General features: G+C 55.3%; 2 protein-coding genes across 7 annotated transcripts in view; one reads left to right on the forward strand and one right to left on the reverse strand.

The window, feature by feature from the left end:
* Positions 1–3,211, forward strand: part of SFXN5 (sideroflexin 5) — a 102,394-nt gene extending 99,183 nt beyond the window's left edge. For all 5 annotated transcript variants that reach the window (XM_036028071.1, XM_028517429.2, XM_036028070.1 and 2 more), the window contains one exon: positions 107–3,211. In XM_036028071.1, the coding sequence (XP_035883964.1) occupies positions 107–184 (78 nt within the window). In that variant the 3' untranslated portion in view covers positions 185–3,211. The remainder of the gene's footprint in view (positions 1–106) is intronic.
* A 6,583-nt stretch (positions 3,212–9,794) lies between these two features.
* EMX1 (empty spiracles homeobox 1) lies at positions 9,795–26,070 on the reverse strand. 2 transcript variants are annotated; one of them, XM_028516568.2, is made up of 3 exons: positions 25,209–26,070; positions 19,242–19,426; positions 9,795–11,043 (listed from the first exon to the last, which is right to left on the reverse strand). In XM_028516568.2, exons 1-3 carry the CDS (start codon positions 25,723–25,725, stop codon positions 10,876–10,878), a joined length of 870 nt encoding a protein of 289 aa, XP_028372369.1. In that variant the 5' UTR covers positions 25,726–26,070; the 3' UTR covers positions 9,795–10,875. The 2 variants fall into 2 exon arrangements, with proteins under 2 accessions (XP_028372369.1, XP_028372367.1); XM_028516566.2 differs by having other exon boundaries at positions 19,242–19,429.
* Positions 26,071–27,394: the final 1,324 nt, after the last annotated feature.

Below are 27,394 nucleotides of genomic sequence, written 5' to 3' on the forward strand. Positions count from 1 at the left end.
GACGTGTTGGGTGGCACACGTGGGCCCCAGAGTGGTCCCATATGCTCCTCCCAGTCTCCCTCTCACCCCCTCACCTTTCCTCCCTCTGTTCTCACTCTCTCCTCAGATTGAAACATCCCAGTTAGAGCCTGAGATTGCCCGGGCCACCAGCAGCCGGACAGTGGTGTACAACAAGGGGCTGTGAGTGGTGGCCAGCTGGCCTGGGGATGCACCGCTGTCCGACCGGGCGAGCTGGGGCGGGGAAGGAGTCTCATGAGCAGCACCTGCAGGGGGTGGGCTACTGACCCCCCAGTCCTGGGCCACCTGGGAGGGTCTCCATCCACAGTGGTAGGGAGACTAATCTATTCACATGTTAACTAACATAAGGGAGAGGAATTCTGACACATTTCCTATAAAAATAATCAAGTGCATTTCTGGGCCTTACGTGGGGCTGTTGAAACTCCACTCAGCACAATTGTGTATGAAGCTGAAAAATTGTAGAGTGCCCACAGGGTAGAATTAGGATCCTTTTATACTTTTTTTTTTAATTTTTTATCAGAATCAAGTCTTGGTCGCAGCTGCCCAGGTGCTGCTAGCACATGGTCTGGTAGTGGGAGTAACAGAGCCCTTCACGCTGCTGGTTTGGTGGCTGGGCTAGTAGATTTCAGATATTACTGTGGCCAAAACCAATGCCTCCCTGGGTTGGGCAGGGGTGGGGGAAAAAGGGGAGGCCGTCTACACCTGGAAGGATGAACCAGCCATGGCCAAGGTCCTCAGGAGGTGGCTCAGGACATGAAGGGGCACTGGAGGCCTCTGGAAGATTCCATGAGCAGCTGGCTCTGAGTGTGGCCGGCCTTCAAGCTCCCTCTGTGCCACACCTGCAGAGCCAATCCCTCTGCACGAAGCCCGGTGACACACTGGGGCTGGTGTCACTCTTTGTGGAGCCCTGATGTGCTTGAGGCCCCTGCGACGGCCCCAGCTCCAGGCAGGAAGCCCCAGGAAGGAGTGACGTTTGGCAGGAACCATGGGCATGCAGCCTGGCCTTTGCAGGAAGATCCTCCTTCCCCACACCAGGCTGGAAGCTGGGCGTTAGGGCCGAGCGTGGGGCTGGAGCCAGGCTGACTGCTGTCAGGGAAGCCTCTCCAGCCACTGAGGCTGCCTGCCCCATCCGCTACTTCCTGAGCAGGAGGGTCTCATGCCTGAGAGAACAAAGGCCAGATCGCTAAGCACCTATCTGAGAAGAAACACCAACCCAGCAACAGCAGGCCCTGGCTCTGGCTGGTCATGTGACCTTGGACAAGCCCATTCCCTTCTCTGAGCCTCCACTCCCAGTCTGGAACCAGAGGACTGGATCGAGGGGTTCCTACCTGCTCTTGCAGCTAGATCTCGTCTTTGCCTGTCCTGCTCAGATGCCAGTCATCCCAGGCACATCCCAACAAGGACACTGGACTGGGAAAGGGACAGGCCCCTTGGGGCACGGCCAGCAGTTGGCTTCAGAACCTGGACTTTGCTCTTCTGTATGGGACCCCATATCCTGGGAGCACTTGACCTTTGCCAAACACATTACAGTTCTGAAGGTGGAGGTAGTGTGGATGCCTGGGCTTGAGTGGGGCGCCTCTCACCCTGTGCTGCCTCTGAGGCCCCTTGCTGCTGGCTGGTGGCCGCTTTCCATTGAGCCAGGAAAGAGGACTGCTCTGCAGAGGACCTCAGGGCCTGAGGTGGGGGTGAACAGGGTAAAAAGCAAGGGTCTCAACGTACCCCTTACCTGAACCCCTACTAGAATGAGCCCTGAACACGCAGCCACAAGGCCACCCTTCCCCTGGTGACTCCACCTGGGGTGAGAAGTGGCTGGAGGGGAACGTGTATGTGCAGGAAAAGGCTGGTGCAGGGCAGCAAGGGCATGGCCTCAGGTAGCTCTGCCTTAGGGCAGCCTTAGGGTGGTGGAAGTTGTGTTGAGGTAGTGAGGCGTTGGCACCCTACACCCCGCCAGAAGCCCTGGCCACCCTCACTTCCCAACCAGGCCTTGCTGCCTCCAAGCTAGCTCTGCAGGGTGCTGCCATGAAGCCCCCGCCATCCCAAGGAGCAGCCCACCCAGTGCCCGCCAGGAAGGGGAGAGGACAGAGACAAGCATGGAAGACAAAGCAGCAGAGGGAAGGGGTGCCACGGTGCTGGGGGGACAGGTGTGTCGGAGGCGAGTGTGCCGGGGACGAGGGCTCTCTTGCACAGCTCACCTCAGGCCCACCCTGCCCCACTTCTCATCAGGTCTTATTCTCGGGCACTTTACCTTGGGACCAAAACTGCCCACCCCGGCTGCACTCCCACCCCCTGCAGAGGCCCGGCAGAGATGGGATCTCTCCAGCTCCTGCTCTGCGCTGGCTGCCCTGGCGCAGCCCCACCCCAGGGCCGCCCCAGCCCCAGCCCTGTGGCCTCTGCCTCTCATAACCTACTTATTTTGTTCCCGGATAGTTTCCAGTCGTGCTCCCAAATTCAGTTTCAGGTGATTTAGCGGGGCTTCTCCCAGCAGGGGTGGTGATGGCAAAGGCTGCGTATAGCTCACGAGTGACAGAGATCACGATGGTGACAGAGATCCAGCGAGCGAGCCGGGCCCTGGCCTGGCTGTGGAAAACACCACGAGGGGAAGCTACTGGCTGGCCTCCATCCTCTGCTCCGCTGAGGCCAGAAGAAAGGGAGTCCCGTGGGAAGACTGGTCCATGACTGGGGAGGAGGCCAAGGCCGGGCAGGGCTGGCCCAGTGGTGCTGGAACTCGGGGCATACCTGCCGCTGCTTCTCCAGCTCTGGTGTGTCTGTCCGGCCCTCCTCTGGTCACGTCAAACATTCCCGAAGGCTCGGGCTGCCCTTCTCCCATCTCCAGAGAACAGTCCGATGGTGCAGGGACCAAGAGCCTGAGATGTCAAGATGGCTGCTGAGGGAAAATGGCCCACAGACCCTTTTCCATGTCCTGTTGTGGGGTATGGGGGGGGGGGGGGGGTTGTGTCCTGCGCTGAGCCTTGAGCCTGCCAGAAGGGCGGGGTCCTGAGAGGAGAGGGGCCAGAGGACAGAGGCATGGTGGCCCTCCAGCCCTGGGCTGTGGGGAGGGAGGCACCGGTGCACACGCCTCGGTCATACCCAGGTTGCTCTGCAGTGTCTTCTTAACCTTCTCAGAAAGTTTCTCCATCTCTGTGATTTATGTAATACTAATGAACTGTGGGCAATAAATGATGGATTTAAAGCATCAGGGCTTGGCTCTGTGACTTATAGGTTGGGGAGGTGGGGACAGGGAAACAGTGGGAACAAGCTCAGGGCCAGCTGAGGATTGTATGGGAAGGCCCCTGAGGAGGCACAGACCCAGGCTGGGTGATGGGAGGCGGGGTCAGGAGCCACCTGGGAGGGGGCCCAGAGGGAAGGGGAGAGGAAAGGACCAAGACATGTGAAGGCAGGAAACTGGAAAACAAGGATGAGTTGAAACTGCAGAAGGAACTCCTTTTACAGAGTGGTTGCTGAGCGCTTACTAAGGGCCCCAGTGCAAGGAGCTGGAGGTAAGGGATTTTGGTTGATTCTCATACTGTTTATATCAAGGGGACTAGAAGAAAGGTGCTGGGGGGTGGTCATTCTGGCCTGCCTGGGGGCCAAGAGTGGCTACATAAGAAGGAAAGGTTTGTGCCCAGTGGAAAGGTGCCTGGCATCCACGCTGTGCCCATCACCAGCCCTGGGACTCTGCCCCTTCCTAAAGCCCCCACAGTCCCTCAGGCCAGGCTTGGCTGCCTCGTGATAGCTCTGGCTCCTCCTTTTAAGGCAGCCGCAGAGTTCCTGAAAAAGTGAAGCCTGGCCTCTTCTCTGGGGCCTCTAAGCATCTTCGGCACATGCAGGGAGAAGCTGATGAACTCCTAGGGCAGGGTGACTATGCAGTTGGGTGGGGTCTGTGGTTGGGGGAGCCCAGCCCAAGTTCCAGCCCCAACTTGGCCCCAACATAATCCTGTGACTTCTAGACAGTCACTTCCTTTATCCACCCCATCGCTGGGTCAGTCGGACGTTTGTGGAGCGTATTCTCCGGCAGAGCCTTGGTGTCCTTAGCTATAAAATGTCAAGAACAGCATCGCTCGCCGGACTAGGGTAAGGAGACTGGAGAGACCAGGTGAGAAGCTCACCTAGACTCTTCTCTCACCTTCCCCAGTGTCAGAGGTGCTGGGCCTCCCTAGGAGGGTGGAAGAGGGAAAGGGGTGGGGGAAGGGTCTGTTCCCTGAGCGATACTTCTGGGTCAGGGGGCTTCTGGTCTCCGGGGAATTTCTTTGCTGAGAGCCCCACTAGCCACAGCCCCCATCCGGGTGGGCGGAAATCCCTGATTCTCAGTACATACACAAATCCCTCCTGGGAGCTGTTTGTTGTTTTTAGCTGGTCTGGGGTCTCAGCTCCTGCCCAGCCCAGAGATCATTAACACTCCAGGAATGTGGCTTCCACCGCTGGCCCCCAGGGCCTCCCTCCTCCCACTCAAGCCACTGTTAGAAGGAGAGTCAGGATGCGAGGGGATGAGGGCGGTGATGAGTGACCACTTCCCAAGGCTCTGGGGAGCCCAGCCTCAGTTTCAGGATGCAGCTTCCCTCAGTCTCCCAGAGCTGCTGCGGCTCCTGCCATCTCACCCATCCCTGCTTCACTCATGAGCCCGCAAAACAGGTACCCATTGGCTACGCCCCACAGGGCCTAACCCCCTGCATGCCCATGCTTCCCTGCCGTACCAGGTGTCTCTCAGGGCAGTGGCCAGGGAGCATTCCTTCTCCATGCCCCACGCCCAGGTGAGGCAGCTGCTGGCAGTCTTATCTAAGATCAGAGTCTAGCTCCTCCCCCACAAGGACACCCCCGCAGCCTGAGCAAGAATCTGGGCCTCTGCACCCCCCACCAACCCCGGTTCCCTGGGCCATGTGGAGGGACAGAGAAAAGGAGGGAACAAAAAGAGGAAAGAGAAGGTGGACAAAAGGGCAAACAGGCCGACAACCCCCTTGAAGACCCCATGCAAATCCAGTGAGGAAGTGGGGGAAGGGGACTGTCCACCCCCACCCACTTGAGCTGGTTCTCCTCTTCACAGGTAAGCCTGGCAGCAGGGACCTCACTGGAGTTGAGCTGCCAGAAGCTCAGTTGTTAGAGAACGGGGCAAGACGCTGAAGGTGAAAGTGGGCCAGCTGCTGCAGGGCCACAGACAGCTGGGAGCCATCAGAGGCTTTTCCTGGGAAGAGGTTCATCTGCTTACAGAGTAGAGTGTACCATGGACTCTAGCAAGACTCTGGGAGATCAGGGAGGAGGCCACTGTGGCAGTCAAGGTGAGGAACTCGGGGTCTGGACTAGGCGGTGGGGTGGGCATGGAGAGGAGTGAAGATGTCAGGGCTGCTCGGCTCTTGGTGATTAATTGCGGGGAAGGTGACAGAAAGGAGTCAAAGATGGCCCCAAGTCCCTGGCTTGGGCAGCTGAGGACATAGAGAGTGGTGCCATTTCTTGGTGCTAAGGAACAGAGGAAGAAGAATAAATTTGCAGAGAAGGCCATGCGTTCTATTTTACAATAGAGGTTCCTATAAGAAGGCCAAGTTGAGCCCTGGCGGTGTGGTTCAGTGGATTGAGTGCCAACCTGCAAACGAAAGGGCCACTGGTTCAATTCCCAGTCAGGGCACATGCCTGGGTTGCAGGCCAGGTCCCCAGCTGGGGGTGTACAAAAGGCAACCAACATACATGTTTCTCTTCCTCTCTTTCTCCCTCTTTCCCTCTCTCTAAAAATAAATAAATAAATAAATAAAATCTTTTAAAAAGAGAAAGAAAAAAATAAGTTGAGAGGTCAAGAGATAATGAGTGTGCTTATCTGGAACCCAGGAGGCAGGTCGAGGTTGGATATGCAGAGTGGCGTGTTACCCATGTATTGCGAGCACCTGGAGCTAAAGGACCAGTGACAAACACCAGGGTAGCATGTGGGGTGAAAAGAGGAAGAACTGATGCCATCTTGAGGAGTCCCCATCTCCAGGGCCTGGGCAGAGAGACGGGAGGCTACTAAGAAGCATTATGGGCTGACCTGTGTCCCCCCAAATTTGGATGTTGAAGTCTCAATCCCCTGCACCTCAGAAGATAACTGTATTCGGAGGCTGGGTCTTTAAAGAGGTGATTAGGGTAGAATGAAGTTATCAGGGCGGGTCCTGACCCAGTGTGGCTGGTGTCCTCATGAGAAGAAGAAATTTGGACCCAGACGTGCATGGAGGAAGAATACCAGGCAAACATCAAGACAGACATCTGCAGGCTAAGGGGATAGGCCTCAGAGAAAACCAGCCATCTGGCACTTTGATCTTGGACTTCCAGCCTCCAGAACCATGAGAAAATGTCTATTGTTTAAGCCGCCCAGTCCTCAGTGCTTGTCAGGGCAAACTGATATGAGAGGCAAGAGGAAGATGAAGGGAGTGTGGTATCTCAGAGGATAAGAGGTGAGCATCCTTTAAGTAAAAGAGGTTGTCCACATACTTGGTAGGTGCTGAGAGGTGAAGACAGGGTGTGCCCCTCAGAAGGACCTGCAGAGAATGGTCTCAGTAGAGTGGAGTGAGGACGAAAGCCAGATCTGCGTGGGTCGAGAAGTTAGCAGGACTCCCATTGACTGCCAGGGTAGCTAATCTTTAAAGAAATTTGGTTGTGGGTTGAGCAGAAAGACATGACAATGGCTACAGCATGACATAGGACTCAGGGAGGGTTTTAGGCGGGAGATTCTTGTGCCTACTAAAACTCCAATGGGTCAGAGTGGAAGAGACTGCAAAGGCAGAAAAGAAAAAGGAAGAACCACCTGAGAGCGAGGTTCCCAGGGGTGCAAGGAGAATCCTCTTTGGGGAGTAGCAGGAGGCAGGTGGACAGGAGGAATTGGATGCCAGCAGTGTGGGTTGGAGGGTGGGAAGCTGAGGGGTGCAAGGCTAGCTTCCCTGGGCCCTCCAGATCAGCTCTGCACCCTTTCCCACCAGCTGTCCATCCCAGGAGGCTGACTTGAATGGACTTGATGTCCACCCCCCACCCTTGGGAGTCACTGGGAGGAAACCGAAGGTTTGGAGGAGAGTGAGACTGGGGCCTTTATTCCCACTGGTCCCCCCTGTGGTCTGTGGGTCTGCTGCTCCTGAAGGCCACCGCTCTCTCTGGGACCCTCTCTGTCCAGCTGTCCTCTCAGGTTCCGCTAACTGCTGCTGCCCCTTGCCTCCTTAGTTCTAAGGGCTGTATGGGCTCCCCATTGTTGCTAACCTCAGGGTGCTGCAACATCTCTCATTGGCTTCTAGAAATTGTTCATTGTTCCTTCATTCAACTCCCTTCAAAGTGCCCCATTTGAAGGGACCATCTCTTCCTGCCAAAACCCTGACTGCTGTGAAGGTGTTCTCTTCCAGTGCCCTTATTTTCCCTCTAAAGAGGGAAGGTGCCGAGGGGAAGGGAGAAAAGAGGCATGGGGAGAAGGATGGCCGTTTGAGACATCTCCCGAGGAGAACAGGAGCAGACCCTTGAACAGCGCTGAGGCCTCGGCTGAGGCTGGGACCTCAGCCCTCCAGGGCTGCCATCCAGCTAGTTCTCCCGATGTCCTCACAGACTCAGTTGCCAGGGCAGACAGGGAAACAGGTTCAGACAAGTCCAGGATTTTGCCAGGCTGGTACAACTAAGGGACAGTGGGACAAGAGGATGTTGGCAAGGTAACAGAGGAGCCTGTGGCCAGGAGGGGCCGAGAAGGCCAAAGCACAGATGCAGAGGAAAACTGAACGACTGAGCAAGAACACGGGGGCTGATAAGAAAGGACGTCTGACGTATGATTTGGGAGCAGCCGCAATTCTGGGGTCTAGTGAGGCCTGTGGGCATTGACGAGGAGAGTAGGGAAGGAGAGGCTGAGGTGCTGAGTGGGTTGTCCATGGAGACCCCCAGATTTGGGGGCAGGAAGGCCATAAGTGGGTAGCCACAGTCTCTGATAAATGAGGAGGTATGACTGCGACATGCAGCCAGCCGCTGCCCACATGCACAGCCGCATGCCCGCACACACCCACAGCCACACTCATGCACACACACCCACAGCCCTCCCAGACCAGACACTCCCAGACACCCTCACATGCACTCACCCTCACACACACCCCAGACAGCAGATGGGGCGCTCGGATAATTGGTTAAACCTGTTCTGACGTCTGGCTCCGCATTGGCAGCGCCTGTCTGACAGGAAAGCTGGCTGGGTCCGCTCCACTCAGCCTGCTGGCCTCCCTGCCCCTCCCCCTGCATGGCTGCCCTGGAGCAGGGGCTCTGGGAGAAGCCTGTGGTCCAGCCTGGCTCCCTTCTGGCCAGAACCCAGTTCACGAGGCCAGGGTTGCACAGAGCCCCACAGGAAGGAATCATAGCACTCATGAGGAGGACTTGGTGTAAACTGAGTGCAGAGATGCCCCGAGCATGAGCCGTGCGGCTGTGGAGGCCAGAAGGACTAGTCCCAGGAAGTTCTGAGGACAAGAGGATGTGTAAAGATCATTTCCTGAACGTGAGACACAGGGTTAGTCCATGCGAGTTAAGAACAGCTCCCCGTATTCCTTCCTCTTCAGCCACATACAACTTGGGTTCCCACAGGTACTTATCACACCACAGTCCATTGGACTCGCAGGGCCTGGAGGCCAGCATCAGGGCTGTGACCCAGCAGACTGCTTCAGGAAAGGCCTGACCCAGCCGCTCCTGTCCACCTGTGCTCAGCCCCGCAGGCCCTAATCTCCTGGGGGAGGAGCGGTTGGGGGAGGGAGAGGAGTATCATTCCTAGGCTTCTTCTCCCCTTCCCGGCTGCATCTGTGTCTCTTTTAGAGAGACTTTGGTTTGTTCCCTGGAGAGGGCCCAAAAACTCCCAAATTAGCAAACCTGGCAAGCCCACAGCTCAGAAAATAGTTCATCCTGATTCCATGTTTTTCAGGCTCACAGAAGCCTTTATTAATGAAGTCACAACACCAATATTTACCGTCTGTGGGGAGAGGCACAACATGGGGGATGGATGGGAGTGCTCGGGGACTCCCGCCCCACCCCCAGCAGGCCTGGCCTAGGAAGATTGGCAGGTTTCCTTGGATCCTTTCCAGCTCTTTATCTGGATGACAGGGGGTGCTCTGCTGTGATCTCTCTGCACCCTCCCCCCACCCAGTGAGAGAGAGTCCTGAGAGGAATGGCTCACCCATTCCTCAGGCCCTACTCGAGCCAAAAGGATAACCCCCTTTCTCAGCCTCCCCAACCTGTGCACATATGCTCCCCCGGGGTCCCCCCCCCTGCCCCCAGCCTGACAGTGAAGGAGTCCACCTGAGGTTTAACCTGGGCTTAGAATGTAAGGGACGCATTTTCCTGGTCGATGGGGAGAGTGGCTTTGGGATAGGACAAAGCCCTTTGCTTTCTCCGCAAGTGAGGTGCTGATAGTCCCAGCAGGAAGACCTTCTGTGTTCTGGTCCCTAGGCGGCCCCAGGCAATAAGACTGGGCCTTCAACACCTTCCCAAACACTTCTGCATTGATCCAGTCCCCAGTGTGTTCAGGCACCAAAAACAGGGTAAGTAAAGGCACAGCTCAGGCAGAAGCTGTGCCTGGGAAGGACTCAGAGAGGCACAGGAATGAGGTATCAGAGGTACCCAGATGAAGGCAGAGAGGGCTGGGGCAGTCAGAGGGCAATGACCAGATCAGGGTGCAGGTGAAGCCAGATGAGAGGCAGTTGAGTTTGGCCACAAGCGGGTAGCAGTAAGTGACTGTCATCAGCATCAGGAGAGACTGGGGAGCCACTTGGGAAGTGAACAAGCAGAAACAGGTCTGGATTTCATAAGGGAAAGGTTGTTAGGAATACAGGTTTTACTTTATTAGGATGAAGGAAACCTTGGTGTGTGACACGCAGGTAAGACACGTGGGGCAAGTGAAGGGCAGGTGAACTAAAGAGCGTGGTGCGGCCTGCTTTGGAGCCCTTTCCTGGCTGGAGGCCCTGAGTCCTCGGGCACTGGTCGCAGACTCACACTCACGCCCTGTCTCTGCAGCTTTAGTTTGCAGAGGGGGCTCTCCGGACACAGGTGAGCGTCCTGGCCAGGCCTCCAGGCCCCAGGAGGGGGGCCTGGGACTGTCAGCCTCTGTGAAGGGTGTCCCCTCCACCCGCACCCAGTACTCCCCTTTTCCTCTGGCTCCTCCTCAACTGGAGAAGCCACCAGAGTCTCTCAGCACGGGGAAGTGCACACACTCTCTCTCCCCTGGCCCACCCAGGCCTGATTCTCATGGCTCAACATGTTTGCAAAGACCTGATCAGAGCCTTCCTCGTATACAGGGTGGCTCTTCCCTGTCTAGCCTCGGCTTCTCTTGTGGAGGTGGGTCAGAGGCCAGGTCGATGAACAACAAAGGAAAGGAGTGAGTAAACTGAATCTCCAAGGCCGCACCCCAGGTCCCAGGTCCTGAACAAGCTTGCTCTGCCAGTCCCCACTGGCTCCCAGAACACGAACCCACCACCCCAGGCTCACGGGCTCTGGGGTGGAGCTGGATGCCCATGTCATTAAGAGACTTTTATTGTTCCCACTGGGAAGGGAAACACAAGGAATCACTAAGAACTACAGTGGGTGCCTGGAAAATAAATTAAAACAGAAATGCATCAAAAACAAAAAGAAAAGAGAAATGGAGAATGGCTGGGAGGCAGCAATGGCTGTTGGCCTGCCCAGGCAGGCAGGCAGTTCTCCGAGGAGAAGGTCGAGCAGTCCTAGGCCTCAGCCAGCCCATTTCTTGTCCCTCTGTCGGTGGTAGCCCCAGGCTCCGTGCCCTATGGGGCTGTGGTGGGAGGCCTCCCGCAGCCCGGCCGGAGAGTGGCCAGAGTCCAGCTGGGCCCATCCCAGGGCCTGGCCAGCAGCGAGCAGCACTCTGCCCTCACGGGTTCGTGGCTGCCCACCCTAGTCATTGGAGGTGACATCGATGTCCTCCCCATTGGCCTGCTTGGTGGCGATGCGCCACCGGTTGATGTGGTGGGAGCCCTTCTTCTTCTGCTCAGATTCGGGCCCCTCTTCCTCCAGCTTCTGCCGCTTGTACTTTGTCCTCCGGTTCTGGAACCACACCTTCACCTGGGCCAGGGAGGGAGGGGCACAGGTGAGAAACACCCATAGCAGCCATGGGGGTAGGGGCGGGGCCTCAGCACTCAGGCTGGGCTGGGAGCCAGATGGGGAAACTAAGGCCAGGGTCCTTTCCTCTGGCCTGCCACCACTTTGGGTTTCGAGGTCTTTGGCTCTGGAGAGGACACAGCAGGCTAGAAAGGGGCAGTTTTCCTGTCCCTCAACAGAGGAAAAGGAGGGGGCATGGAGCTGCTGAGCATCGTGTAGCCCCCGCACAGCAGAGGGGCAGAGCCAGGCTCTGCAGCCTGGCTGACCTGGGCCTCCACCGGTTTCTAGAGAAAAGATAATAATCACTCCTCCACAGGGTTGATGGGAACATAAATGAGAGAACATATGAAGCCGTCACATGCTCCCTCTGTCCGCTCCTGACGATGCAGTTTACTTGGCCTTGCAGAGTCAGGCCAGACCAGACCACCCTGTGTCAGAGCAGGGGCCTGGGTGCTGATCCTCTGCTACATTCCTTCCACTCTCTGTGCTTAAATCCCTCACGATGGGAGAAAGCTTCCTGGGGGTCTGGCGGCTCCAGGACACCTCCTGGGCTTTCGCCCCCGAGGGTCTCTGGGGAAGGGGATGCAGAGTGGGCAGGGTTACAAAACATGGACGGTGTCCTGGAGATGACAGCGCATTTGAAAGCAAGCAGTGTCAAAGGCAGCAGGGTGGTCCACAGTGCCCATGCAGATGGTGAACGGTAAGTCAGGTGTGTGGATTGACGGTGAGCACCTTGGTTTTGGCAGCGGCAGTGACCACTGGAAGGAGATCCTTGATTCCTGGTCAGGGCAGGGGGCAGTCCTCAGAGAGCCTACCCAGTCCCTGAGACTCCCTGAGAGACTCCTACTCCCTGAGAAAGAGAAGGCAAAGGCCTTTGCCATGATGCTAGGCAACGGCAGCCAAAAGCAGGCCTGGCATCCAGGCCCAGGGAGACGTTTCCTGCCTAGGAGGCCCCACCTTCACGATTCCCAGACACTCTCCTCTGTCCCTTCCATGGAAGCCACCCGACCCAGTGCTCCCCTTAACCACCGTCCCCCACCAGGGTTTCCACAGCACTGTCTGTCCTGCCCTCGATTTTAGAGATTTTAGAGCACTGGGACGAGGGTGGGGACAACTGGCAATTTGTGCTGCGCTGTGAGCAGCCAGCCAGGGACAGGAAGAGATGAGGGGCCTGGCCTCAGGCAAAAAGATGAGGGGAGGGTCTTCTTCCCTCATTTCCAGGGCAGGGTTCAAACCCCTTGCCGTGTGTCTCACCTCGGGCAGATGAGGAGGATGGCAGAAGCTCTAGGCAAAGGGCTTCTGGAGTCCATGCTCACCTTTCCTTGGACACAGGACTAGTCAGACCCTTGGGTGGTTCTCAGTATAACCGCTGGCAGCCAGCCTGGCCCCTGCCCCACCCCACCCTGGAGCCTGCTGTGACTGTGCTATCCAGTAGGTGAGTGAGCTTGCCTTGCCTCTTGTGCAAGGCGTATACATGAGTCACGCCTGGATACTGGTCTAGGGTGGCATTCCTAAGAGCCCCAGGGGCTGGCTGAGGGTTACACATGGCCAGCCTGATAATGGGGTGATCTGGGGCAGCCCTGGGCAGTACCAGGGACAGAGGGCCCCTTTCTGCACCTTCTCCCTCCCACACACTCCCAAGTCTCTTTCCAGGAAGGAGACGTGTATAGCGGGATGGACCAAGTCTGCTACCCTTGCCTAGAGTCACTGATCCAGAGAAGGAAAGTTTCATTGGCGGAACTTCAGGCACAGGGGCAGCTTCCTGGCACACCCAAATCAAAGGTGATTCTGAATATTTCCTCTCTGAAAACGACTTGTGTCAAGGAGGCAGCTGTCTAGAAACAGGGCCTTAAGCCCCCTCCCCAGGCAGCCTGGCTATCTTCTGGAGAACAGCCTTGGGCTGAGTGTCCAGATGCTGTTTACAAAGACTGTACCAACAGGGAGATGCTTATGACTTAGTAACAGTAGTGAAAACGGCAGGATGCACAGTTTGGGCACAGTGCAATCACAGTCATGGAAAAACAAAAGTTCGGCATGGGAAAAAAGACTAGAAGGAAATGTACCCAAAGCACGGGTGACTTTTCTTTCTTTTTTCCACTTTTCTGAATTTTCTGTAATGCATTACTAATAAGAATTGACAGTTATTTTTTCCTTGGAAAAGAAAAAGAACTGGGATCTGAGGGTAGTCGGAAATAAGAGTGACACCCATGGCCTCACCAACCCAGCCGGGCAACTCTGGGGTATCCAGAGCCCCTTCCCTGGGGACAGAGAACCTAGAAAGGAACCAGGCCACATAGTGTGGCTTCCAGCTCTGTGGGAGCCAGCCATAGGAGGCTGTGCTTCTTCGTACCTTTCCCGCCCCAACACCCACACACCTCTCTCTAAGCCTCAAAGGCACAGCTGGGTTGTTGGCTGGGCAGCCCTCACCCGTCTCTGACCCTTGGGGTTTGGGGAAAGGTTCCTTATGGTCTCCCATGTTTGTACCTCATTGAACATCCCTCAGTTTTTCAGACAAGCCAGACCCCTTCCAAGAGTCTCTGCTTTTGCCAGAGTTACCCCACCTAAAATACTCCTACTCAGTCTTTAGAACCCTGCTCCCATTGCCCGTCTGTACTTCCTTAGTACTTTTCTTTCTCAGTAACAGTGACCCCAGCAGCACACTCATTTATTTGCTGAACTTGTCTCCTCACTGGTCTGTGGGAACCTGGAGAACCAAAGCAGTGAGTTAGTATGCTCTGGAGTCCTAGTGGACATGTTCCAGGTCTGTTCAGCCAGCTGGACAGAGAGATGAGGTGACCCAGCCCTATGCTCTGGGCCAGACCTGGAAAAAAGGAGGAAAGAAATGGCAGAGGGATTGAGATCTAATAAAAAAAGGGGTCTGGAAAGTGCTGATGGCTGAAGAGAGGGGACCCTCTTTTGGAGTGTTTAGTGGACACTTCTACAAGATGGTCAATTTTTAAAAAAATTTTTATTGTGTTTTTTTCCATTACCATTTAATCCCCAAGGTGGTCAATTCTTAATTCTCCATGTCGTGGACTGTATTAACCACTTGTAGGGGGAAGCTAAGGGAAGGAGACTCATTGTTGAGGGGCACAAAGGTCAGCTTGAGTCAAGCGGGATGAAGAAAGTGAAACTGCTGTGGATGGATGGATGGATGCATGGATGGATGAATGGATTGACCACTTAGTGCATTAGTGTATTGATCAATTTATGCATTAATGAATAAAGGCATGCATGTATTACTGCATGAGTGAATGGGCAAAGAAACTTACAAACAAGCAAACTACAGCTCTAGCCAATATTTCAGATTTAACTTTTCCATAATCTGCTGTTTGAATGAACCAGGTCTGAATCCCTTCTTTTCCACCACTACCCAACCTTAGCTCACTCCAGATGGAAGGGTCTGTGGCTCCTGGCCCCTGCATGCTTTCAGGTGAGCACATGTCCTCTGTTCAAGGAGTTCAAATACCCCTGTTAAAGGGTATTTGAGTTTTGTAATTCTAATACAAAAAGTTCCTTCAATGTCCCATGTCTCTCTTCTGTTTCAGTTTAACCCTGTGTTCTAGTCTGTCATCATTAGACACAGAGAAAGTCCTCTATCATACAGAGGCTTGGAGACATCAATCACATCACCCCTCAGCCTGCTCTCCTCCCTGCCCTCTCACCCTGTGGGACATCCACAGCATGAGGGATCCACTTCCTATCATTTGACTTAGTGAACTGCTCCCACTCTCCAGGCCAAGCCCAATGCTGTGTTAAGCTCAACAGCTCAACTCTCACCCCACCAAACTGAGGTCACCTCTGACCCGAGGTCAACCATGGCCCTATCTCTTTCTAAGCCTTCTTGTCTCCTCTCTTAGCCCATCAGGGAGGCTTGCCATCACTCTCAAGTGAATCACCCATGCCCGTCACCCCGACCTCCCTTAGCCTACACCTCTAACTTCAAAGGGACTCCAGTAGCTCATCCTGTGCATGTCCTACAAGTGTGCACACTTTGTTTTTAGGTTCCACCACTAAGTAAGGACTCTCCAAGGCCAAAGACCCCATTTCTGCACCTTTTCCCCTCTCAGCTCAGCACAGCTTAGAGCCAGGGGAGGTCAAGAAACACCTGCAGAACTGTTCAGAGCAGGAAGGGCAGCTGGAAACATGGATCGATCGATCCGCCTGGAGCAACCGAATGCTTTCTCTCACTCCCCCCGAAATGAAAGTGTTCCCCCTGAAACACACATGCGCAGAAGCACACAAGCTGCACTCCATGCTATCTGATGGCTTGCTGGCGTCTGATGTGTACATGTGATATCACTTGACCTTTGGGCATCAATAACACTAAGCCTATATGTGCCCCACATTGTGCGCACACATACCCATTACACACACACCCACGCACACACACTCACTTGCCCACTGGCTCTGATCTGACCTAGCCACCAGGACTGAATTTAGCTGGGCATCATCCAGATCAGACTCCAGGGCTGTACCACGGAAGTCAGGAGCAAGTGATCAGAGCCAGAAGGGAGCAGAGCCTGGGGGCCCCTCCCTGCACCTCCTGGATAAAGCCACTGTCCTACCAGTACAAACACCATACTCCCAACCACACGTACAGCCCTGCCCCAACAAAGAAGCTCAGGGTGCCCACCTCCCGACACTCCATGTTAAAGCTTTGGGTGTACAGAGACCCCTGAGCTCTGGATTAAGATCCACACTGATCTGCCCTAATCTTCCCAGAAGTTTTATCCATGGATAAAACTAGATCATCTAGATCAACAATCTAGAAAACAGAGGGATAGGGAGAAGTGACAGCAGATAGTAAGGGAAATAACTGATAAAATGAACATACAGGTATGTGTACAATCAAGAGAAGTTTGGCCATTCACTCATTACATATTTATGGAGCATTGACTCCTTGCTGGTCACTGCACTGTGCCCAGGGTACAGCAAGACACAGGAAGTCTGGGCTCCTGCCTCCCACAGCGGAGCTGCTCAGGCTGGCTGTTCATCAGGATCACCCAGAGAGTGGTTTTAAAAACTTTTCCTGGATCCCATCCTGAAACCTCTAAGAGAATCTCCTGAGTGAAGCCTAGGAATCTGTATTTTAAGATTTCTTTGTAAGACGGATACAGCCTGTCTACAGACTGACATTTGGACATGGCAGTAAAGGCCTGTGCATATTTGGATACGTGAGCTCTGAGAACTTAGAGGACAGATTACACAGAAACACGGAGAAGTAGAATATAGATGAGCCAGCAACTCAGGGCTGAAAAGAACCCTGGAGTTAACTTCATTCTAACCTACAGGTAAAGCAAATGAGGCTCAGAAAGAAGACAAAGCAGGAACCGATGAGATGACAGATAACCATTAGCAGAGGCAGAAATATATTGTACTATCTGTTGGTTGCTAGACAGATCTATAGAGATGGAAGTTTAACGTGGATAGTGGATACACAGAAGACAAAACAAAAGAGATGATAAACAGATAACCAACAGTTGGGTAAATAGTAATTATTGTTAGGAAGATTGTAATTAAGAGGAAGTATAAGTTAACCAGCTTTGGGAGGTAGTTTAATGAGAAGAGACATAAGTACATGGCTAGATATACAACAGGCTATCTGTGAGGGACAGATTCGAGAGCTCCAAGAGACAAATATAGATATTGACAGTAGAAATAAATGGGAGGGGGCTGATGGGAATGACTGATGCTTGACAAGTAGCTGATAGCTGGAAATGACAGGTAGGCTCGCCTGGTAAATCCTGAAGGATGGATAGGCAATTAATGATATCACCTGGGTCCAAATGCTGTCAGGAGAGGGACAGAAAGGCAGCTCTGGTGATAAAGGAGTGGGCATAGCAGAAGAACACTGGATAAGTAAGACTTGGATTTGAAGCCCAGATTTGGATTTTATGAAAATACTAAACTGATATATTACTTCAAATAAAGGGAAGAGAAGGACTGCGGATTAGAATTAATATTACTTGAGTTGATATTAAAAGGGCCTTTAATCTTTAAACAACTTATTTTCTGGAAGAGGAAACCAGAGTGCAGAGAGGTTGAGAATCTCGCCCAAGGGTCGTGCGGCCAGCAGGGAGGCAGGTGGCGAAACCACGCCTGCCTGCCTGGGGCGCTCCGCCCAGCCTCTGCAGCTCAGGGTCCTCACCCGGAAAGACAGCCTCTCGTAGAAGGAGGTTTCTCAGGCTCAAACCTCCTGTCGTTCTACTATTACATGTTTGTTTCCTATGCTAAAACCAGCTCACCTATGTAGATGAAACAAGATGAGACATGAGTTTCGATAGTGAAACTGTTCTAATATGTTTGTTTTAAAAGTATAAGTTTGAAACATTTTACAATAAAAATGAAAGAAACAATTATGTTTACTAACTGGCATTGTTAGGAGCAAATATTGACAGACATCTAGGTTCAATTATAGAAAGCTAATTAAAAATGCTCTCACTGTGCTGAAAAAATGGAAAGTTTAAAACAATGATATTATTTCAACAAGTGTTAATCTGGGTGGTGGGATTATAAACCCTTTTGTTTTTTTACACTTATGCAATTAAAATTTAATAACTACCACTTTTAAAATGAAGTTAACTGTAAACACCATTCGTAACTCGACACCTTGTTTTAGACAAGTTTAAAATGCTGTTCACCGGGAGGGAAAGGGGGATTTTGTTTATTAACATGTTTTTTAAACATCTTTCTTAAAATATTTGTATATTTAACTCTTTTGTTTTGCAAGCCTTATCTCTATGGTTAGAAGAACCCAGCTAACAAATCTACAAAAACACAGGTCCTTTAGTGAAGACGGGAACAACGCACTGATTAAATGGGGCATCAGAGAGATAGTAGATAAAAGATACCAAAATGCAACTCGAGAACCAGCCCTTGAGAGTCCGCCGCCCCAGGGAGCTGGGGACGCGGTTAGGGTTTGGGCTGCCCCACTAAGCCTCCTTCCTACCCTCATGGCTCCCTGGGCGATCCCCGGCTTCCCCTCTACACGTTCCCACCACCACCCGGCCCAGCCCAGCGCCTTCCCTCGGTCCGTGAATAAGGTGGAGGGTGAGGGAGGGTAGGAGAGAGGAGGAGTACGGGAAAGGGGAGCCGTGGTGAAACGCTAGGCCAGCTTGAAGACCTCTCTCATTTGCAGATCTGGGAGCGGACAGGAACCAAAGGGAGCAAGGTCTTCCGAAGCCCATGGAACCCACCGCTAGGGCAGCAGCGGGCCCCTCCAGCAAGTCGTACTGGGGTGGGCCAAAAGCTTAGGCGGTGATTCCAGGCAGCATTTACTTATGGAAAAGTCTTTTCTTACAATAAGCCCAAATCTGCTTCCTTTATAACGCCTATCTACTTCTTGAATTTTTAAAAAGTTATCAATTACGACAATAGTGGTAATTGTAATTTCACCCACTTCAAACCCCTCCATCCCCAGAGTTCATTCTCTCCCAACTCGACAGCCCTCTGGTGAGTGAGACAGCCCTGAATACCCCGAACGGACTTGCCCACCGTTCCTAGGCCCCACAGACGCCCTCGCGTTTCCAGAGCCGTCTCCACGGCTCCCTGCCAGCCGGCCTGCGCTGCGCGGAGATCAGGGCCATCCTCCATCCTCCGACCCCAAGCAAGGCCGGCCGCTCCCTAGCGTCCCCCCTCCGTTTTCCAATGTTTCCAACGTGAGGACACGTGGGCTTTGTCCCCCTACCGCACCCGTTGGTGGAGAGTCGAGGCCTCTGCCAGCTCTGCCCACGAACGGCAACAAAGCCATGCAGGGAAGCCTGAGCATCCCACGAACCCCCGAGCGCCCCGGGAGAGTGGCGGGTGAAGGGGGTCAGTAAGCAGCGCTGAGATGGCTTCAGTGTCCACTGGTGCGGCCCGGAAGGGGCAGAGGTCCGGCCGCCTCCTGAAAACCTGGCACCTCCTATGGGCTTTGGGAGCGGACTCCGGGCAAGGTTTGATCCCACCTCCCGGTGTGTCCTCGGGGCTTGATTAAGTCCCGCGGCCTCTGCGAGGCTAACCTCCGTTGGAGGCCCGGGGCTCTAAAGACAGGCTCTGCCGGGGCGCCGCCGGGGTGGCTTTCGAAACTGGGCCGGGGAGGGCTCCGGGGAAGGCCGGCGCGGGAGGACTCGGGCCGCTCCGGTCCCCGCCCGCCCCCACGCTGGCGAGGTGATTATTACCTGCGTCTCCGAGAGGCTGAGGCTGCCGGCCAGCTGCTTCCGCTCGGCGCCCACCACGTAGTGGTTCTTCTCAAAGGCGCGCTCCAGTCGCAGCAGCTGCGAGGGAGAGAAGGCCGTGCGGATCCTCTTGGGCTTGCGCGCGAAGGGGCCGTGCAGAAGCAGCCCGTCCTGGGGCACGTCGCTCGCTGCCGCCGCGCCGCCGACGGCAACACCGCAAGTACAGACAGAGAGAAGTGGCGCGGTGAGCCGCAGCCCCGGGCGTCTCGCGTCTGCACGCGTACTGACTGGAGAGCTCCGCTACCCTCTCCAGACCTTGACCCCCCCCCCGCCCCGTCTTTCTCCCCTCTCCCTTTTGCCTCCCCTTCCTTAAGTCCACTCTCCTCCCCAACACCTGCCCACACTCCCACAGCTACCGGGTTGGGAGCCTCCCCGAGCTGCTGTTGGGCCAGGGGGCGGCCCGGGGGCGCTAGTCAGCCCAAATCCACAGTGCCTGGAGCAAACCCAAGGGGCCAAGGCGCGAGCAAAGTCCCTTAGCCCTTTTTTTCTGCTTGTCCAATCCTATCTCCCTCCAGGTGGGCCGAGAGTAGGGAAAGGGCTGGGTGTCAGAAAGGTGACACGGGGGACAGTAAAACTGTTAGACATCCCCAGCCAAACACAGATTCAGGAACTAGAAGGTACTCGAGGAACTCCCCGCTCACCCCTGCTTAACCCAACTTTGCTCAGGCTGCTAGCCCTTTGAAAATGCCTACCGGCAGGCCCAGGCTCTGCCTTGCAAGTGGTAAAAAGAGGCCAGCGGCTGGTTCAATGGCCAGGCAGCACCTGCAGGTCTAAGGTCAGGTTCTTCTTCTGCCCTGCCCCAACCCCTCCTCTTTCCCCTCGGGTAAAAGCCTCTCCCCACAGGAGACTCTCACTGCTCTCTGGTGGGAAAAGATCTTGCTTTATCCCTGCGTAGTCCCATGCTAAAGAAATATTTTTATAAATATCTTGATAGCTTTCTCTCTAACATATTAGTATGTAAATATAGATATATTGGTTTCTGCATGGGTGTGTGTAAATATACGCTCCAGCCCCCCTACTGCCTTTTTCTCCCATCTACCAGGTAGGATTTTCAAAGAGTGTGACTATCCCCTGGTACAGACTGCCCACCATGGAGACTCAGCTCCTCATGCAGGAGAAGGGGTTGACATTGGCCTGGATGAGACTGGGGTGGTGGGGTCAGAAACTACAAAAGCCAAACAACCTTCCACCCACAGCCCCAGTTTCCATGAATCCCGCCCTGCCCCCAGGCCCTCTCTGGCTCGAGTGCATATGCTAACAGGCTCTAAGAGGCCCTGAAATCACCCACAAATGCTCATGCGGTGAAACAGAGCAGTCTCCCAACGCAACAATAATGCAGAGCCCTAGAAGGAATGTTTGACAAAGTTAGAGACTGTCAAGACTGACTGATCCAATGAATTTCTTCAGAAATGGCCATTGGTTTGACTTGATTTGACCCGTTGTTTTGTTCTTAAGAAAAATGTTTGGGTCATTCAGTTGAGATCTCCCATCTCTGGAAATATGTCTAAATGCAGCAGGGCACATTCTTGAGATGCTGTTGCTCAGACTCTCCAGGTTCATGTCCCTCTGCTGGTGGAAACTGCCTGACAATACTTTCTCCAAGTCCCAGGGCTGCAGACGCCAACAGAGGCAAACTTTATTGCTGAGATTCTCTGTAGAGCAGGGTTGCCTAGGAATGAGGGGCTAGTGCCTGGGCGGGGAGACAAAGTCCCCTGACTGGGAGAAGTTACAGTTTCCAATCACCTTATCCATTTCAAGTGGCTGGATCTGTGTTGCCACAAAAGGGAGGTGATCACATCACAGGAAGGTGGAGGGGAGACACTCTGCCCATTGGGCCCTTCAGGATGGGGCAGTCCATGAACCCTCAGGCTCCACTGAAGAAACAGAAGTTTAACTTGTGGTAGGGGAGGGGACAGATCATCAGAGAGGTGGTCTGACAGAAAGGGATGCAAGGGAAAGAAAAGAGGAGCCTGACCCAGGTAGAAATAAAAAGTATAAAATCTGAAGTGTGGGCCAGAGAAAGGTGAGAGAGGTGAATGGGAAGCAGATACTTCTTGTTGATATTAAAATAAATTGCTTCAAAAACCAGCAATGCCCTGAGCCCAGATGAAGTCCAACAGTGGTTTCTGCTGGAAGAGGGAGAGCCTAGCGCATCCCAGCCCTCCGACATTTTGGCTCCAGCGACTGGACTGGCAGAAGGGAGGTGGCAGCAGCGAGACCCTGTGGGTGTGAGTGAGTGGGTTGCAGAGGTGAAGGGCAGTAAGGAGCGGAGGAAGCAGGGCTGCAGTCTGCCTCAGTGTGTGTGACTCGATGGCTGTTTTACAATTTTGTGGTTTGTGTCCATCTCTTGTGTGGTGGAGTTTGCTGTGTTTGTCTCTACAAACCCACAGTGGTGGATGGAAGCGACAGGCGATTCTGTCATTCTGACATACACTGTCCGTCTGCCTCCAGTCTGGGTATTTTAAGGGCAAGCTAGGTTGTTCTGGGCCTGCCTCACTAAAAGAATGCCCTCAGTTCACTGTCATGCCCTGTCGGGTAGGATAGCAGTCTGTGTTCGTACACACACACGGAAACATAGGGGGACTTCTGGTCCAGCCACAAAGAAGCAGGGGTCAGGAAAATTATTCAAGATACAGACAAGTGATAACAAAAGAACCAGGTCTCTTCCCTGTCAGATAGAGGATATTTAGTGCAAAACTAACCATCCTGAGAAACTGATCAATATCTACACGTTTCTGTAAGGACCCATGTACCCCTCTTCACTCTGACCTGTAAGGTGGGGGCTTCAACCACCCGTACCATGGCTTCAGTTTCTCTTAGCCGGAGCACAAGGGCAGAACAAGCCTGGGGCTGGGGTGCGGCCTGGCCTGTTTGGATCCAGTAATTCTGGGCTGTGGGGAGTGAGCTGTCAGTTTCAGACAAGCACAGGTGGGAAAGTAGAAAGGGGGCTGGCTGAGCCTTCCCTGGAGCTAGAAATTGAACCAACCCCACCAAACCCCATTTTTCTCCAGCCTCTCTCTGCGGGCAACTTCAAGGCACTGGCTAGCAACTAGCAATAGAGACTCCCAAGAACAAGGCTCCTGGAGGTGGGAACTAGGGACTTGAAGGGCCCAGGGCTCTAGCTGCAGTCCCTTGGGCAGAGGCCGTGGCAAGCTGGCGGGGCCGATGGGCCTGGGGCTACCGAAGCGAGAGGCTGGCCAGGCAGCGGAGAGAGCCTCATTTCCCCCTCCTCCTGCAGGAACAAAGGCGCCCTTTGAAGCACCGGCCCATTACCAATGCCCGTCCCAGAAGACTGGGTCTTCCGAGGCCCCTTTCCGAGTGCTCCCTGGCTTGGAAAGTTCCTGATGTCCGGGAAATGGCACCGAGTCCAGCCAACACCTGGTCTCCACCGACACCTCCCCTTCAGGCCTCAAAAGCAGACCCCTGCTTCAGGATCCCCCCGCCCAGTTCTGACCATCCAGCGCTGGCTTTTCCTCTTCCACCGCCTTGCCCAGCGAAGAATCCTCTTCCCTGCTCACAGGGACTGTGCTGCCAGAGAGCTCGGGGTATGGAGCGCAGACATGTTCCTTTTCGTTCACGTAGGGTTTCATTTCTAGTATTAAAACAGGGCTGAAATGAGCATCGCAAGAGACCCGGTTCTCTAGAAAACGCGGCGCGGGAGAAGTGGGCTGGCTCGGCTCGCAGCCCCGAGCCGCGTGGGGACCGCAGAGCGCGCACCGCCGGGGTGTGCAGCGGTCTGCCACTGCGCTGACCTGCCAGAAACCGGAATGTCTCAGGGTTCTAAAGTCCTTCAGTGCCCAATGCATTTCCAAGTTCAAAAATGCGGCTACACTTGGCTCCATCTCCGCATCCAGACACGGTTCTTGAGAGAGAAATCCAACCGTTTTGCAACTCCACAACGTGCCCGCCGGGACTGCGAGCTCAGGAAGCGGCGGCAATTTCTGAAAGCGTGTTGCTGAGGATTTGTCGGGCCTCGTCTGGCTGGGGATGCTTAGAACCGTAGCTGGACCTCTCCCGGCCCTCGGAGCCCCAGTCCGGGAGCACGAGAAGGCCCGGGTCGAGAAAGGCGGCTGGGAGGGAATGGGGCGCGGGTCGGAAGCCGGGGACTCCGCAGGAGAGGCCTTCTCCGGCTCAGCGGAGACCTCGGGGGCCGGGGACTGCCGCTGCCCTCTTGTCCATGCTGCGTCCCTCCGCAAGTCCTTCCACCGGCCTGGTGCGGAGGTTCACAAACAGCTGCGACTCCCACATCGGTCCGCGGGCACTGGGTTTCAAGACTCAGGCCGGAAACCGAGTCCATGGAGGACCCAGGCGGTTTGCACAATTCTGAACAAAATTTAATTTTATGAGTAAACATTGTTTTTAATTTACAGGTTCCTCGCCCCAGCCGCCTGACATCGCAGGCTTCCTTCCACCCCGGATGATGTGGACACATCTTTGAAATCCCCGAGGGAGACGTGTGGCCACAAAAATTCTCAAGTAATTACATTCTCTCGTTTTGTGGGATCCACTGGGCCCGTGTCTGCCAGCTGGACGGGGCTGAGAAAACCGTGCGACACTTCGTGACCTGCGGCAGCGGCTGCCCCTGAAACAAACAGCTGGAGCCAATGTTTCCAGAGATCGTTTTTTAAGAGATTATCTGTTATCTAGACAATTGTAGCAAACATCCAGTTTACTTTGATGCGTAGATGGGTTTGCCTTCAGCTTAGTTCCAGGAGCCGAAGCTCAAGCCACGTCCTTTTCGTTTGTTCCTCTAAAGGTCGGGCTACCTAGCTCTGAGCCCCGGACCCTCTTAAGGCTGAGGTCGGGTCTACACTAACAAAACAGAGCCGGAAACTTAAAAAAGCGATTCCTGCACAAATTATGGCTAGTTATGAAAGAAAGAAAGAAAGAAAGAAAGAAAGAAAGAAAGAAAGAAAGAAAGAAAGAAAGAGAAAGAAAGAAAGAAAGAAAGAAAGAAAGAAAGAAAGAAAGAAAGAAAGAAAGAAAGAAAGAAAGAAAGAAAGAAAAAGAAAAACAAACTCCAACAAATTCAAGGAAGAAAACGAACTCCAACAAATGCAACTCTCCTTCAGGAAAGTCAGATAATTTAAGCAAGTCCGTGTGTGTGTGTGTGTGTGTGTGTGCCTGCGTGTGTGCGTGTGAGGCCAGTGAGCAAAACCATTGCCGGTAGCGGACAAGGGGGCTCGAACCGCCTACGACCTTAAAAGCCTTTTGCCCCCGCCCCCTACCTAGGAGGACCGCAGTGGGTCCCGCAGCAGCCGGGTGGGCTTCCAGAGTAGGCAAACGGCGGAGGAAGCTGGTTTGCTCTTGCAAACCTCCTCACCCTGGGTCCGAGAGCCGCGTGTGACTTGGAGAAGTCAGGCCAACGTTGCTGAGAGACATCTCAAGACAACGCAGAACGCCACATTGAACATTAACTGTCCAGTTTTCCCTGCCCGCTGCCCCTTCTTCCCTCAGACTCCAGGCACCAGGTGGACTTTGCCCTGCTCGGACGCGCCAGCTAGTGGGGGGATCCCTAGGAGTCGGTGATGGACATGCAAGCGAGTGAAGTCTGGCCCCAGGTCCAGACAGGGTGGCGGGCACTGCGCTCTTCGGGCTGAGACTGGCTCGACCGGGAGAGATTAAGGCAGGCCGCCGGGAAGACCGGGAGAGGCTCCAAGGATGCTCCCGGGTTGGCATCGTAACTGGGAAAGCCTGGAGGTCCCAACCTGACTCTCTGGGAGGGAACCCAACGCAGCTGAAGCGCAGTGGATCCGGTGCTGCTCTTCCGGGCTTGGGAATCGGCCTCTGAGGACCCGCAGCCTTCTCACAACAACTTCCGAACAGCCCCTCGCGCCCCAGAGCCTCCCTCGGGCCACCGCAGCAAGGGCGCGGGCCGACTGCCTAGGCAGGCACAGCGTGGGCACTCACCCTGGAAGCGGTGGCCGAAGAAGCGGTTCCGCAGGACCCAGGGGTAGAAGTGCAGAGGGTCCCGGTGCTGGGCGCTGAAGAAGGAGTGTGGGGGTTGCAGCGGGGAGGCACCCAGCTGGTGCGCAGGATGCACGGTCAGCGCGGGATGGTTCATGGCCTCTGGGAACACGAGCTCGGGCCCGCCGTAGAGCGAGCGGCCGGCGCCCGCGGCGGCAGCGGGGAAACCGCTCACGAATGCCGCCTCAGCCGCGCCGGGGTGAGGGTAATTGAGTGCGGTGGGCCGGAGAGGCTCCTCCGAGGCGGCCGCAGCCAAGGGATGGGAGCCCGCACCCCCGCCGCCAGTGCCCCCGCTGCTGCCGCCGTCCTTGGCCACCAAGGACTCGATGGTAAAGCCGCGCTTGGCTGTAGGCTGGAACATGGTCGCGGGCGCCAGAGCCGAGAGAGGCAGCCGGGTTCTGGGGAGCGCTCCGCGTCTTGGCGCCGCCGCCGTGCGGGGTGTACACCCAGCCAGGCACATGCACGCACACCAGTACCCCTCACCTCCCCCGCCCGCCCGCCCGCGCTCAGCCCCTGCGGGTGAGCCAGGCGCGGAGCGGCGAGGGGTGTGCTAGCCAGCGAACGCGGAGTCCGGCCACAGCGCACAGCTAGGCGCGCGGGCCTCTGTGGCCGAGCGGGCAGCTCCCGGAGCGTGCACTGGAGCGGGCTTGGAGCGCTGCTTCGAACTGCCTCTACGGCCTGTGGGCTAAGCTCGGCCCCCTCCCTCCGGAGTCCAGCCGGGACGGACCCCCACCCCGGGTCCTCCAGCAGTGCCCAGCCTAGCCTCGGCAGCCGCGCGGTGAGACGCGAGTTAGCGGGCACCTGCCCCAAGCTCACCCATTGGCCGCTGCTCACCTGCTCCAAGGTGGGGGGCGGGGTGGGGCGGGGCGAGGGACCCCAGTTTGGGGGGCGGGTAAAGAAGCCAGCAGTCAGAGGCAAAAACCGGACTGGAGCCTAAACGGGGCGTAGGCCTCCCCCACGCCTCCCCATCCCCTCGCTACTGGCTTCTCCAGTCTCCGCCCTTTAGCTAAGTCTAGCGGCCGCCTCAGCTTTCTTAATCCACACGAGATCCGAAGAAGGTGCTCCGGGGCCAGGGGCTTGGGAGAAGCTCCAACCCCACTCCTCGGCGCATAACTCAGTGGAGCCATCTCTAATTTGTCCCAGGATGTTGTTTCAGTTCTTAGGCAACTTGGAAATGAGAGGAGAGTGGGTGTTCAAGGTCCAACAGATAGGTTCTCCCAAGAACCAGCTCCCCACTCCTCCGGTGTCCGGGACCCTCCTGCTCACCCACGATCCGTCTCCTGGGCCGTGAAGTTTAGCGTTTTCTGGGTGTCATGGGGGAGCAGCTCCAGAAAGGGGACACTTAATTCCTTTCACGAGAGTCAGGCCCGGGAGGTGGGAGAGAGCCGCCAGAGCGGTCACCCTGCAGCCCTCCAGCCTCAGTGCCTGGGACTCGGAAGCACCTTTGCCTGCTAGTCACAGCCACCGCGGCTGGCTCGCAGATGGGCTGCGGGCCGCAGAGCAGGGCGCGGAGCAGGGCGATCATCTTCCCTCGCCTCCGCTGCTGGGCCTTCGCTGGTCATGTGGGTCAAGTGCAGGCGCCCGAGTCAGGCCGGGGCCTCAGGGACACTCTTAAATTAGAGCTGGCCTAGCAGTCGACTCCATCTGCAAACAGATGCACCGGCAGTCCCAGGCACGCAGCGAATGCCTGGCCTCCCCTGACCATCACCTTCCCCCACGACCGACCGCAGAGCAGCCGACGACTCTGCTCTGGTCAGTTCCCATTTTGTGCAATAATTCCCCAGAGGAGAGAGGACAGTTGGCAAGGAGAACCTGTACTCCTCAAACTTCTCCACCCGGGGCTTCTGGGCTACAGGACAACACTGCTCTGAGGCCTAGGAGGGCGCTAGGCCGTGGTGGGGAAACTGAGACCCGGACCCTGCCCGCACAGCGAGAGATGGGGACCACAGCGCGTTCCACTCCCTCTCCGCTGTCGGGGTCACTCGGAGCGGCTCGGCTGCCTCCCGAGTGCGCAGATCCCCGCTGGGCCTCCAGGCGCCCTGAGGCCAGGAGGTCCGCGTTCGTCTGCAGGGACTCCAGGCCGGGTCTTGGGAGTGGCCCAGAGGAGCGCGGGGAGCCTCGTCCGGGAG

Source organism: Phyllostomus discolor, chromosome 6, assembly GCF_004126475.2.
Source record: "Phyllostomus discolor isolate MPI-MPIP mPhyDis1 chromosome 6, mPhyDis1.pri.v3, whole genome shotgun sequence".
Taxonomy (NCBI): Eukaryota; Metazoa; Chordata; class Mammalia; order Chiroptera; family Phyllostomidae; genus Phyllostomus; species Phyllostomus discolor.

Bases quoted from the DNA above. Each gene is read 5' to 3' on its own strand.
- EMX1 (XM_028516566.2), bottom strand. From the start codon at position 25,725: ATGTGCCTGGCTGGGTGTACACCCCGCACGGCGGCGGCGCCAAGACGC. The intron at 19,430-25,208 runs GTGAGTGCCCAC...GCGGCGCGGCGG, and splicing joins CTTCGGCCACCGCTTCCAGG to CAGCGAGCGACGTGCCCCAG. The intron at 11,044-19,241 runs GTAATAATCACC...TCCCTGGCCCAG, and splicing joins TCAGCCTCTCGGAGACGCAG to GTGAAGGTGTGGTTCCAGAA.